The 15,480-nt window shown below is 30.7% G+C and overlaps 1 protein-coding gene across 1 annotated transcript in view; it reads left to right on the top strand.

Moving 5' to 3' along the window:
* Positions 1-15,480, top strand: part of COL11A1 (collagen type XI alpha 1 chain) — a 243,926-nt gene that overhangs the window by 116,113 nt on the left and 112,333 nt on the right. Inside the window, 6 exon segments of the mRNA XM_079133305.1 lie at positions 1,919-1,972; positions 6,450-6,503; positions 6,633-6,677; positions 6,798-6,851; positions 6,989-7,033; positions 11,209-11,262. Of these exon segments, the coding sequence (XP_078989431.1) occupies positions 1,919-1,972; positions 6,450-6,503; positions 6,633-6,677; positions 6,798-6,851; positions 6,989-7,033; positions 11,209-11,262 (306 nt within the window).

Genomic DNA, 15,480 nt, shown 5'->3' with positions numbered 1-15,480 from the left:
TATTTTCTATAATAAGCATGCCTGTTATTCTATAAGATAAAGAAGTTCTGTGCTTTGAGAAAGCTGTAATATTTTCACCTCTCTATCATCCTATCTTATGTGGAGATTGTAACTATTCAAATAAAAAAATTTCTTCATGTCATTGGCAACCATCTGATATGACAATTGTACCGTTTCACATTTTAAAAAATTTGCCATGTGTGAATTGATGAAAAACATTGTGTTTAAGCAATGCAAGGAAAAGATAGGGAAAAGACAAGGGCTCACCAGACTGTTAGACCCTTCTACGTAAGTGCTGAGTTGCCCACAGTTCAAGGATTAACCTGGGACTTTGCTCTTTTCTCCACCCGACTCTGTCTTATGTGTCTGAGGTATCAGCAGTTTCTGCTACCTCACAATTCTTCATCTTTAACACTCCCTAAGTCTATGTGCATTTATTGGAGTTGTCTGTCACCATATTGAAAAAATAAACACATATTCTGCCTGGATTTATTTTAAAATGATTCTAAAATGAGTAAGAGTATACATTCTAATGTAGTAATTAGCATAGAACATAGATAGTTTTGTGATCATAATTAGAGAATTTCATTAACCTTGAAATCAATGGAGTAAAACAAGCTATGAGAACGTAATGTATCCAAGGGGACATCATTATTAGTATGCTTCTTAGGGCTTGTTTGCATATTTTCTATCTGAAGACTGCTTATCTATGCAGTGATAATCATAACTCCATCAACTCTTTAGTTCGATCTATAATCATGAGGTCATCAACTAAGTTCTTAATTTCTTGCCTTGCTTTATACAGTAAAATGTTAATTTTGTTCATGAAGTTCTGCTTCTTCTTTAATAATACATGTACAATGCAATACAAAATGGTTTATTTCCATTTTTTTTAAGTGTACATTGGAAATGACACTTCAGGCTTGCTAATGTTTAAGACATCAGTGCATAATATTTTGTATATTACAAATGCCTTTATAAGTATCTTATTACAGAAAATGATATACAGTAAAATTCCACATTTTATTCATTTATCATTCTTTTTTTATTTTCTTATTAATGATTTGTTTATTAAGTAATTTCAGGTCCTAATTTTTTAGATCGACTTTTGAAGCCTCTTATTATTTGTTGCACATTGTTAGAATTCTTTATGATTTATACTATATTTTAGCAATCACAGATTGGATCATAACCTCTTTGTACCAATATAAAATAGTTGCATAGTTGCATATGCGGGTGCCCACTAGAAAGAAGTAACTCTCCACAAAAGTCATCATTATTAGTTATCGCCCTCATTGTATAACAAATTTATTAACCAGGTTTATCCAATATTTGAATAAATTAAAAAATTGCTCAAAATTTAATTCATAATATCTTAATGTATTTTGTATATCTTAATGTACTTTACTTATTGAGAAAAAGTTAAATAACTTCCTCACTTGCTATATATTTAGGTTGTGAAAAATGAAATAATTTTACTGGAAAGATTTGTTTCTGTTGGAGCAATAAGATCTGAATGTAGCTCCAACATCTTGAACTATCTTGAAAGAATATTTAATATTGAAAAAGCCTAACCATTGTTTTGTTGTTGGTGGTGTTTGTTTATTTTTGATTTTTTGGTTATGCCTGAGAGTTCACAAAAGGTAACAACTTTCTTTAGCTAGGATTCTATGTCACCAAAGAAGGTCTTATCCCTCACACAATAGAGGTTAAATTAGGCAACATTAAAGTATCAGGAACATGTCAAAAGCAACAATTTCCTTTTCCTATGGAAATGAAGAAATGTAATGTAAATAAAATACAATAAACACTTTAAAATCTTTCTTTAGGTGTACAAATATGTGGTTCTAATATTTATAAAAATGATTAAAATTTTCACTGAAGTGTATTCTACTTTTTTTTTTTTTTTAAACTTTAGGGGAAACTTGGAGTTCCAGGATTGCCAGGATATCCAGGAAGACAAGGTCCTAAGGTAAAATATTAGCTTGAGTTTTGTAGTTTATCAACATGTTATGAAAGCACTTAATATTGATCACCTTTGATTATCTCACAGTTGGTAGCAGAGAGGAGATGGGGATATAAAATATAATTCCACAAGCAACAATCGGGGTATGTGGGCTCTGGAGTGCATGGATCTTAGAGGGAACATGGATTGAAGGATTCTAGGACCTAGCATCATTAAAGGAAGGCACAGTTGGCTACTTCCTTGTGTTTGGAATAAGGACTCTTCCAAGGAGGAACATTAGAATATATCAAAGTCATCAAGTGGATGACATGTGATAGACGACAGCTTTTGATTTCATTTCTGTTGCTCTGCAGGCTTGAGTTGCCACTGGATTTCTTTTATAGAGCTGTAATACACCCTGTTGACCTCATTTTCACCAGTATGTTTCCCAGGGCAGCCATAACAAATCACAGAAACTCTGACCTACAATCACGGAAATTTACTTTCTCCCCATTGTGGAGGCCAAAAATCTGAAGTCGAGACATGCACAGGGCCACACTCCTAGGGAAGAATGTGTCCTGGCCTCTCCCAGCTCCTAGTGGCTCTGGGTGTCCCTTGGCTTATGCCAGCATGTCTTCAGTCTCTGCCCACTTTTTACATGGTCTTTTTTCCTGCTTGTCTGTTTCTTGACTTTGGTGTCTTATAAGGACATTTGTTATTGGATTTAAGAACCACTTGGATAATTCAGGACAATCTCCTTTCAAGATCCTTAATTTCATTTGAGGATGACCAGACATTTTTTTCCCCCTTCCAAATAAGGTAGCATTTACAGATTTCAGATTTTGGACATGCATATATCTATTTTCTTGCGGGTTATCTCAAGGACTAATTTTTCTCCAGCTAACTATGCAATTTTATTAAGGCTATACTTGCTGCATTGACTAGGTACATTAAGATAGTTAAATTAATTAATACATAAATATTGATTTTTAATATTAGAGGGTTCATTCTATTCTTTTAACTATATGTAGATGAGAGTATCTTTATTAATCTATCTCCCTATATATCACAGTAGGACACATTTACACATAATACATAAGACTAGATAAGGTCAATCCTGGTTGTATAATATCCTCAAACATATATTTGTTAATAATTTCATATATAACCAGGGTGAGACAGAAATGCCCCTCCCCTAACTAAAGGTGGACTTCATGAAATTGTGTCACTTATTGTCTAGTAGTGACATGATTTTAGGCTTGTCATGTTTTGTCTCATAGTTTTTCATAAGAAGCTCATATAATATTTTGAACTCTTCTAAAATGATTCATACCATTTGTGATTTAAAAATAATACAAATATCACTTAAAAGTTTTTCAGTACATTGAAATTTTTGACTAATTATTTTGACCTTTTAAATATTATCTCTAATATATTGCTCTGTCAGTTACCGTCCTTTCAAATGTCAACATTTTTTCACAAATATTTTAAGAAGCCATTCACTACATAATATTTGGCCTTAGGCTGTGATTAGATGCCTTCATGAATTCTTGATCTGTTTGCTAGACTGAACTGCAATTGTGGTGTTGTTTTGCTTTGTCTTGAACTTAGAAAACTGCCATAATATTTGTTGAATGAACACAATTTTATTTTATGAGTTTATCTGAAATTCTGATTTTTTTGGTTTCTTCTAAGTCATTTCTTTGATTAGTATTCTTTGAATTCTTTTTATTAGCAAAATGCAATAGAATGACTAAAGAGAAATATTTCTTTTTAGAAGAATCACAAGTATTTCTAATTCTTTAACTTAAATGTCAGAAATCTTGGTTTTTATTTTTTATATTGCTTTTCTACATAACTAAATTTTTTCTATGATCAAATAACTTGTAGGTTTCTCATTTCCAAAACAAAAAAAATGATGGGTACATCAAAGATCAAAGATAGCCTCACACTTTTTTTCTATGTGGAAGCCAATCAATTTTGAATGGAATTAAGTCTTTACTACAGTAAGAGTGGAATTTGATTGCTCATCTCTTTGAAGCAGTTTAAGGACTATAATTAGACACTTTAATTTATACAGTGTCTTAGAAGCAATGTAAATCGTAATGGGAACCAAAAGTCACACCATTGTATTTTAAGATGATAGCATTTCAAAATGTAAAATTTATCTCTAGATGGTGTGCTTTACAATTCAAATGGCATTGGAAATAATTTTGAAAGTTTCACTTTTATTAAATGAGATAATTTTGTCATTATTCTTTGACATTATAGTCACTTTTGGTTTTTATTTCTTCTGTATAAAATCAGGTAATTCCTTTTCACAGAGTCTGTAGTTTGTTGATAATCCCTCATATAAGAAAAGAAAGATACTATCCCCATATACACTTAACTTGTGGGTTGGACTCTGTTTTTTCCACCAATTTCCTAGGGCAGAGATGATGTAAAAAATAGATGTATTGAAAATAAAATTGATACATGAGAACAATTTACTTAAATGAGTATTTATAAATATGATTAGTTATCTGGTCAAGTCAAGACAGAACTAAATATTTGTTCCCAAGTAAAATTTAATGAAAGTAAATTATTCTTATATTATCTTGTCAAATTCCTGAAATAGTCATACGGTAAAACTCTACCAGATACAACTTTATCTGATTTTCTGTAGAGAACAAAAACTTTGAAAGTCCTTCACAAAATGTAATTAGCAGAGATTTCTCCCCCAGTATTTCATTTCCAACAATTATCTTAGGTCCAACAGGAGTTAACTCTAAAGTCATGAATCAGAATATGCTGAAAAATGGGTCAGAAAAAAGAAATTTAGCAGTGTATACTTTGGATTACTATTTTGACCGTCAACTGCCATAGGTCTTTACATACAATTTTCCTTATTTGCTTTAATAGCACCTGTGGAAGAAATTGGTAACATTCAACCTACTTGCTTAGCATGTAATATTCATCATTTTCAAAATGGGAATGGAGCTAACTGGTTATCTCCCATGTATTGATAATATTTCACACTACCTGCTCTTCCTGTGCATGCTTAAGAAACAACTTCCAAGATTTCCAAACATTAAAATATATCTTACCTGAAGAGGGCATTGAATAAGCAGATTCTTGGACCCTCTATCAGATTGTATATTTTAATTTCCATAGGTATGGAGTGTGACTTGTCAATTCATATTTTCAACAATAATTCAGATTATTCTCATACAGAGGAACCACTTATCACTTAGAGAAGGATTATTTTAGGACTAGTTCAGTGCAACTTACTTAATTAAGAGAAGCACAGGATTTATTCAAGTCAAAAGAAATTTAGTTATATTTCCATTAATGCATGAGGACATATAAAATTTTGAATGTCCACTAGTCTCAGCTAGAGACTTTACACATTATTGAACTTAATCCATACAATGGTCTAAAAAGGAAAGGCAAATATTGAGAAACCCTCCAGCCATCTCCAGGGACTTATAGTTAATAAAATGATTTGAACCTTGATCTGTATGTCCTGATTCAATGAAGAGATGAGTCTCAGTCTTGATCAAAGAAATATCTGACAAGATGAAAAATCTGGGATTATACACAAGGTCAAAAAGAGGAATCTAGTTATTGGAGATTATATTATATTCCATCTGTAAAATGTCATTAGTGACCTAAATGGAATAATGATTTAATGTATTTATTGCATTTTAAAATAATCATTGCATTATATATTATTATTATTATTTTGTTACCTTGTATTCCTTTATTCCAGTCTCCCATAACTTTCAAAGTATCTGTATAATATGCATTATTGACCTCATTTTGCAAAAGAAAAAATTATACTCAAACAGGATAAGTAATATACACAACTTACTTACTGATGTGCAGCAGGCAGAAATCTTGAATTTATATCTTTGGAATACTAAACATAGGATTTAATTGTTTAGTACATGGCTTTGTTTGGTAATCACATTCATGGGTCAAATAGAAAACATGGAAGAAGTTGACCAGCCTAGTTGATGGATCCGGTTCTAAAAATATATAAATATTCAGCTAAAATAATACATATGTGAATATAATAATGTTAATTGAGGAAAAACAACTTCATAAAGCCTCTTTTTTAATGTTTGACTGTTCATGCTTATGAAAATAGAAATTTTTTTAGTGTCAAAGCAAGAATGTAGACTATTAAGTTAAAAATATATTTTACACAAAATATCCTTGGATTGCTGTTTTATAAGAGTTATAATATTTTATTAATTATTTGACTTTGAAGTTAAATACTAAACATATTTTATTAATTCATGCTTTCAATGCTTCCAGGATTTCAGATGTCATTGTAAGTTCATTTTCAAATATATAAGTGGCGCTCATGTGTTTCCTTGAAATTTTATATATGATTTTAATTATATTTTCATTTAAATATTACCAGCTGTGTCAGAATTTGTTTTCCAGAAGAATCACAGCTTTTGGCCAGCAAGTCTTAATTATCATATTCACTGTTTGTTATTTTTTGTCATTTTAGGGTTCTACTGGATTTCCTGGGTTTCCAGGTGCCAATGGGGAGAAAGGTGCACGGGTATGATATTTAAGTGTGTTATCCTGAACTATCTACTGTAAATGTCCTTGCATGAGAAACCATCTTTCAGCCCCACCCCCACAATTTACTGTAGTATACAGCACATGGAAACTGAACTGTCTTTGGCAGGGAGTTGCTGGCAAGCCAGGCCCTCGGGGTCAGCGTGGTCCGACAGTGAGTGCTTTTATTTAAAATAATGATTTTCATTTGGAATTTTATTTTTCACTACAATGTTTCTGTGCCTTTGTATTTGCTTGGAATTAGATCAGTTTCATATTTTGCTCACATATACAGGGTCCTCGAGGTTCCAGAGGTGCAAGAGGTCCCACTGGGAAACCTGGTGCAAAGGTATTGTTGGCACTTGTTTCAGCTGATCTTTATTGCAAATTCCTTTTCTGGAGGATGGATGCCAAAACAAGGATACAAAACTGATTTTTCTTTTCTCTTTCTTCTCTCTTTTTTTTTTTTTTTTTTTTTGCTACCAGGGTACTTCAGGAGGTGATGGCCCTCCTGGCCCTCCAGGTGAAAGAGTACGTATGATCCAGTCCCATAATTTAAAATGAAAATGAGTACTTTTGCAAGTGTTTTATATTTCTGGAAAAAAATATATGTACACATTCATCAACAAAAAATTTAGTCTGACTTAAAAAATTCTATATTCTTTAATTTACTTTGTCCTGCCAACATAGAAGCTTTATTGGTTTTATGCAACTTCTTTTGTTAAAGAAATGAGAGAAATAATTTGTGTAATTGGCCTAAGATATCACTCTTAAACTCAAGCCTATGTAAATTTTTAATTTTAAATGTGCTTAAAACACCTATGCCCTCTCATCCACTTGTCTTGTTTTCCATATTAATACTCAATTTGTCTGAGCTGGCAGCAAAATTATGCTGGTACTATGTAAGCTACCAGTGGCCATTAAGCCACAATCAATATGAATTCAACTCAAGACAAAACATCTATTCCAGTAAATAGAAAAACAATTTAGTAAATTGATTTTCAACTGATAGTAAATAAAACAAAATACAGATGAGCAAGCATGCCCTTTGTTTGACTTTTTTGACAAAATGCAGTTTTTCTTAAGAGTCAGATTTTTTTTTTAAGATTTTTCCTCTTACAAAATTTTAAATATTAAGATCTGTATTACAATCAAAGATATTAGAATCATTGTCTAGTATCTGTAATTGCTTTCAGTACCACATAGTCATATTAGTATATTTTATTTATTATTTTTTGAAAATTAAAGTGGGTCTTTTGCAAAAGGAAAACAAACACCCTGTGAAGTATACCTCAAAACTGAGAAAGAGTAGTTTTGTTATTTTGAGAAAGAAACAGAGAGTGAAACTTGGTTTTTATATATGACAAAAATTTGAGTAATAAGAATATATGTTCAATTAGACTTACTTTCTGACCTTGGCTCACATTTAATTAAACTTTCCAAACATTTCTCACTCTCTATGAATTATTCCCAAATTAAGTCCATTCATCCTGCACCTTTTGAGTTGATAAATAATAAACATATTTGATGTCTTTTATGGTTAAAGTCATTCAATATGTTAGATGAATCACTAAACAAATTAGAATAACAAATTGTAGCACAACTGATTTTTGTTTTTAAAGCACACACTATATTCTCTTTTAGTGCTTTATTTATGCATCCCAGAATTTTACGATCAACAATGTTTCTTTTAAGTAAATATGCTTTATCTTTTCTTTTTTAGTCATATTTTTGTTTGCTTTTTTGTGGTGCTGGGGATCATACCCCAGGCCTCACATATGAAGACTAATGGTCTATCACTGAGCCACATCCCCAGCTTGTAAATACACTTTCAATGTATTTACATTTTAATTTGGAAATACTTGTTAGATTCAACAGGAAGAGTACTTGTAATTGTAAAAATACTCTGAAAGTGAGAAAAGTACATTTTTGAGGATCAAAGTAAAGGGTAATTATGTCTTTTTAAAAAAATAATCTAGAAAGATTCATTTTCAACAAAAATTTGTGAGCTTTCCATTTCTATAAACAGAGAACCTATTTCCTATGTTTTTTTCTCTGTACTAAAAGGGACACTCCTCTTAATATACCCTTATTTTTCTTAAATATCGTGAGCTATTTTACATTATGTCTTAAGGACACATTGAAGAATTACAGAAGTAATGCTATAATTTATTTTCTTCAAAATAATTAATGGGAGGTTTGGTGATATAATTTGGAGTACCATTAGAGATACAATATCTATTTTTGCCACCTTCTGTGGCTATCTTTAAAATATATTAATATTTAACTATGTAAGTATGTATAAGTGTGTATATATATGTGTGTATGTATACGTGTGTGTATGCATGTGTGTGTGTATATATATATATATATGTATACATGCATATACCTCATTAGTAAATTAAATGTGATCCCTCAAAAATCACAATGTGCAGATCACATATGACTGTCATTGAAGAGTTAAATAGATTTAATTGGGTCTAAGGTTACCAGATTTAGCAAAAAAAAAAAAAAAAATATATATATATATATATGTATATAAAACAGAACTAAAATACCTAATTAAATTTGAATTTTTCATTAGAAATGAATAATTTTGGCATATGCATGCCCCTTGTAATATTTCAAGAATATGAAAAACTTCATTATTTATCTAAAAATTAAATTAAATTAGACAGTGGATATATTACATGGTGATCATACTTGGGTCCAACACAATATTTACACTGAGTCTTTAAACATTTTTTACCTTACCCAGAAACTGTAGTAGTCCCTCTTTACCTTTTCCTGCCATGGTTACCTTTCAGAACTCCAAGATACTTGAAATTGCACATAGTGCTGAACCCTATATAAGCTGTTTTTCCCCCTATACTTTTATACATACCTGTGATAAAGTTTAATTTATCAGTTAAGCAGAATGAGCTATTAACAATAATAATAAAGTAGATTAGAACATACTGTAACAAAATTATCATCATCCCTGTTCTTGTGCTTGAGAATCTTATTTAGTAAAATAAGATTTAATTGAACACAGCCATTGCAATACTATGACAGTTGATCTGATAATTGAAATGGCTACTAAATGGCTAATGGGTGGGTAGTATATACAATGTAGATGAACAAAGGGATGATTTATGTTCCAAGTGGTACTGAACAGAAGGAGAAGAAATTTCACCATGTGTAAAACAATATAATTTAAGACCTATAAATTATTTATTTCTAGAATGTTATGTTTAATTGATCACTAGTACCTAATACTGTGGAAAGTGAAATCACAGAAAATGGGGACTACTATATTTGATTAGTAGAAGGAAAATATGTGAAGAATTTTCTGTGAAATTTTATAAAGCAAGACTCATTTGTTCTTTATTTTCAATGAAATATTGATTTTAAAAATGTCTTTCTTTAAGAAATTTAAATTTAAAATAGAATTTTATTTGAAAAATATCAAAATTTTATAAAGGAAATATGTTTGAGTTAGGGGAATTGAGTGTACTATAAAACCTTAAAAGTGCTATTTAAAATTTTTTATTTAAACGAGACATTTTGTTCTCTTAAGTTATTATAAATATTTAAGAATCATATTTTAATAATTTAATGGTAGTATAAAAACTTATAAATTACTCATATTTTCCCAGTGTTTTATTAATTTCGGGTTGCACATTTTTTAACTATATGTATAAATTTGAAATTCTTTTTGATTTCAGGATCTGATGCTGGTTATAGAAAAAGCTTATGCTTATTTCAGAACTAGCATTGCCTTAAGAATAGTAATGAAATTTTCCTTGAGAAGGCTAAATTGATAGTTTAAATAGAATAAACTCTATTAAAGACCAGCATTAGTAAACTTCATTTGGATTAGAAAATAGATAAATCCTATCCCATTGTATTACTTAATAAATTTGATTTCTATTATCTTTCATTTTACATATCTTCTTTTTATGACTGCAATTATTACGTTCTGACATGTACAGAATTATCTTTTACGGATTCTTTTCTTTCACCAACACAATCATCATAATAGAATCTACTTTATGCATTTTAAAGATATGTAAATAAGAAAGTTGAATGATATTGTTAATTATCAAGCCAAGAATAATATTATAAAAGCATATTTAGACTGAATGTTAATGAAAATAATTGTACAATAAAGTTCTTTTTATTTTTCCACCAAAGATGTTTATACACAAGTAAAATGAGATATTGACATTCTCAAATATATTTTGTTTACAGATATTGAAGGTATCTTGTATGATCATTTTGAAATATTCACTTATTTTCCCTTGTATTTGTGACTGACTAGAGCCAGAACACATATGGAGTCAATTTTAAACATATTTTTCCTTTGGAGAAGTATGGAATTGAATTGAACTTTTCCTTCTATGAATGTTTCTGGCCAATATGCAAAGTAAAAACAAAATCTGTGGAACTTATTGATACCTATGTGTTTTATTGGCTTTTTATACGAACTCTAAATATTTTAGTGCTCCTGAGGTACGGGCATTGACATGATGTACAATTTTAGATAGTGAAAAACTAGTTTGCTTTTCTATTAGTACTGTTATCATGTCATAGTACAATAGTTTTGTCACTATAGTGAAGAAGTCGTATGCTGCTTTGTATTTTATCTGTATAAATAAGCCACAAGGCGTGGAGGTGTATCTTTCCAGGCATATCATTAAGTTTTCTGCACTCTTTACTTTCAGGGTCCTCAAGGACCTCAGGGTCCAGTTGGATTTCCTGGTCCAAAAGGTCCTCCTGTGAGTATCATTATTTCCTTTTCTTTCTTTATTTTAAAATATTTTCACAATTCTGAGAGTCGTAGTTTACAGTTTAACTCATTTTGAGATGTAGAGGTTGATTAAATCCCTGTAAAAGCAAAGTTGAAAATAAAATGTGAAAAAATAAGTTTTCTATTTATGAACTCAAAGAATTTTCATATAAACATCTCTTATTTTGCATTATTTTAAAGTATAACAAAGACTTAAATATTATGAATATTATTTTGTCACTCTCTACTGAAATAAATATTATTTAAATATTAGTGTGCAATAAATATTCTCAATTATTAAATATTTGATGTGTTACAATTTCCCTGTTATCGTTCACTATCAAATTACATCTTGCAAATGGAATCTTGCATCCCTCTTCAGTTATCACTTCCTAAACTCCTTCCAACATTCCGATATATCACATTGAGAGTTATATATTTTTATTGTTTTTGTCTCTACAAAGCATTCTTCTTAGAAAACGTAATGGTAATACTTATTGAATTATATTTTTATAAAATTCTGTTTAGTATAATGCTTTTTTTGAATATCATCATTAAATAGTTTCCCAAAATTAATTGAAATGCTTTATTTTCATATTTAAATATTCATGGGAACATAAATCATGTTCAGTTGTTTTCTTTCTTTCTTTATTCCTCCTTCTCTCTCTCCCTTCCTTCCTTCCTTAATTCAGTTTCTTTTTGTACACGGGAATTAACTGACCCATCTCTCTAGTGCAGTGGTTCTCAAAATGCTTGTTGTGGTCCAGAAGCATAAGCTACACTTGGGATATTGGTAGAAACAAAAATCTCACCTGTCAGCTATGTTTTAATTAGTCATCCAGATATTTCTGATTCATAACAGTTTGTGAATCATTGTTCTAGCGTAGACTGGAAAATATTTTCCAAACTTTAGCGTGCTTACAAATCAGGTTGGTGAATCGTGTTATTTTAAAATACCTACTTGAATTAAATGTTAGCTGTTGAGGCTATCACTTACTTTTTACAATAGTTTTAGACACTGCTTAGAGTATTATTTTAACACAGAACAGTTTGGCTTTATTACCACTAACATCAGGTTGTTATCTATATTATAGGATTATAAGTGAATTGACACAAATAGCTACTATTAATATATTGATACTACCTGCACATAATGTCTTTCGCTCACTGGGTTGTGTTCCAAATGTAATATTGTCTGTGCAATTTCATAGAAAATTGAAAACATGGTTGCTAAAGTGATTGTATACATATATTTTCATATTTTTAAGTATTCTGGAGCCATGTGTATAGATCATTTTGTCCAAAAACAAAAACAAAACAAAGCAAAATTTTAAAAACATGAGACATATAACCTTAACATTAATACTTATACGTCCTATATATTTGTTTACATGGTTACAAATTGTTTCCCCATGTGATATGATTTTGTTGTCAAAGAGATCCATTGGACTCATTTTTCCTCAGAATTTTTCAATCTGTTCTCTCAACATCTTTCAGTAAGTTTTGAGACAGTGATCATATACTCATTTTGTCTCTAAGAGGTATTAGAATTATAGTAAATGCCTACACTTGAGAAGCACACCGTCTATTTGGAGGGACATGGCACCGTTGAGGAGCATTGCTGCCTTCTGAATAAAGTGGTTTGGTTACTGTTCACTGTCAAGTGAAATAGTACAATATGAACTATAAATGCCTAACATTTTTCTGCTCTGCAGTTTTATGAAAGAAATACCTTCATCTCTTTGATATAGAAAGAAGAAATTGATCCCAGTGACTTGGGAGGCTGAGGCAGGAGTATTGCAAGTTTAAAGTCAGCCTCAGCAACTTATCAGCTGGGGGTATAGCTCAGTGGTTAAGCACCCATAGGTTCAATCCTCAGTACCAAAGTGGAGTGGGACTGAGGATAAAGAAGAAATGGAGGTGGAGGGATAGAACCTGTCTCTTCCTACAGACTAATCACACACACACACACACACACACACACACACACACACACACACACACACACACACATACACCCAAACACCACAAAGATTGATTACTTGGAATGTTCCCTTTTGATTCTTTTACTTTCACATTATTGTTCCCATATTTGGAGAGTATATAGTTATCTCATTTAAGAAAAATTTTAACTTTGAATGATTAAAATTTATAGCATTATTATTATGAGGAACATTAATATTTGTAGAAAAAAATAATCAAACCTAGTGCCCATGAATGGCACTCACTAAATAAGTGTTTTTTTCACTAAATAGTTTTTAAACTATTTAGAGGAATCTTTCATCAGATTGCCTCTTCTGGTATATATGCACCTCAGAGTATATGAATTTGTTTCCTCTGTTCTTCACTAACTAAATTAAAAGGGTAACCTATTTTGATGAATAAAATTATCATTTATAAATATACTATTTGGCAATTATTTGGCTTTATTTTATTGGGTAGTAGTGGGAAGCCATTATATATATTTAGGATTAATTGCCTAATAATAGAAGTACATATTTGGATCAAGAAAAGTGGTAATCATATTGATCCTACAGACCATTAATACTTTTCCCTCAGACTGTCTAGGAACACCACTAAAAATCATGTTGCATTCATCCTAGCATGACTTCACTTAGATCTAAGATCACTATTTTAAAGGATTATAATTTTTGTAACAAATGTTTCATCTCTATCAGCAAATATAGTGAGATATTTAATTTTAATATTTACAGACTTGGTATATCTTGTACTGATTGCAGAGCTCATCATTCAAGAAGTATTTTAGTGTGATGAAGACCAAACTCACATTTATGATCCTTTAACTGTCTTCCTCTGTTTTTAGTAAATTTTTTATAATTATCTGAAATCGATATTACATTAATTCCAACTGTATCAAAATAGAGACAAAGCAGAGAAATTGTTTTTATTTGTTGTTTTGGCAAAACAAATCTAGATGAAATCTTTTAGAATTAACTATCCATTTTTGTGTTTCACTTCTAAACTGAAGGCAAACCATCATCTTATATTACTATAGACCTAGTGAGTAATGCATACATGTCTAATATATGTTTTTAATGAACAAATGTTGAAGTGACATCCAAGAATGTTTAGGACCTTGGAGCTCTGATTTTGTTGTTTGGGAGGAGGATGGCACTAGAAGTACCTCACTGGATGTTCTTGGAAAACCTGAGCAAATCACTGAGCAAGCTGGATCCTGTGAATTATAACAAGTTTTTGATCTGCACTGATAATTCACAGAACCACCTGTATGCTGATATAGAAGAGGACAGGGAGCAGAGATGGTTCTGGGCAGTGTCAAGGACTGTTCTCCTGAGGCATGTGAGCCATCCTGGAGAAAACCTTACTCACATGAAAGAAAACTATCTGTAAAAATGGTCTTATTTTGAAATGAAGTCTTTTGTTCAAACTCGTTCCATATGAACACATAAAAAACAGATATTTGAAAATAAATTTATTAAAAATTTGACTTGTAGTGGGAAGGGTCATTGAGATAACACTTGTAAAAAATGACATGGATGTTGTCATCAAAAATGTCAGTATTAAAATGATCATCTCTTTTCATTTAGCCAGAAGTGTGGGACTATTTCTCTCTATACCTATTTATCATGTTTTGAAATTTGAATTGACACTTAATGGTTTCTGGGGAGAAAAAATAATTTATAAGGCAGTCTAAGGAAGCTATCTATCTCTACTAAGACTAAGAATAGAAACCTTGGAGAGTTGTTTGCTTTACATACTTAGTTACTTGCTTTACCTATTCAGACATGACAAAGACAGCACCCATTAGAGAAAGCAATATCATGGCAGAGTTACTCTCCAGTACTTAATAAGAATTTTACTTCCAAGAAGGTATCTAAGAAAACTGAGTGGGAAAAATTGGCCTTTATGACTTCCAGAACTGAGCATAGCATATAGTTTCCTTTACTTAAAGCAATTTTAGAGGTAAAGTGCCTTTGTTTTTTTAAATTTCATTTCTTTCTCATTCTTGGCAGTTAGAAGTTTGGATCACCACTAGAGGACACTATCTTTCTCTGTTATCCATGTTTCAGTACACAGAGAATTGAGTTACAAACACATCACACACAAAACATTATTTGTTAAGTTTGAAGAATAATTTTGCAAAAATAAAATTGCAAACCTATGCAAATATGGTTTAAAAAGAGATGCAATGAAATAAATTCATTTAATTGTAAAAGGTTCAGAA

Source organism: Sciurus vulgaris (genome assembly GCF_902686455.1).
Source record: "Sciurus vulgaris genome assembly, chromosome: 1".
Taxonomy (NCBI): Eukaryota; Metazoa; Chordata; class Mammalia; order Rodentia; family Sciuridae; genus Sciurus; species Sciurus vulgaris.
The sequence above is the reverse complement of the archived record's forward strand: the minus strand, read 5'-3'. Positions and strand labels throughout refer to the sequence as shown.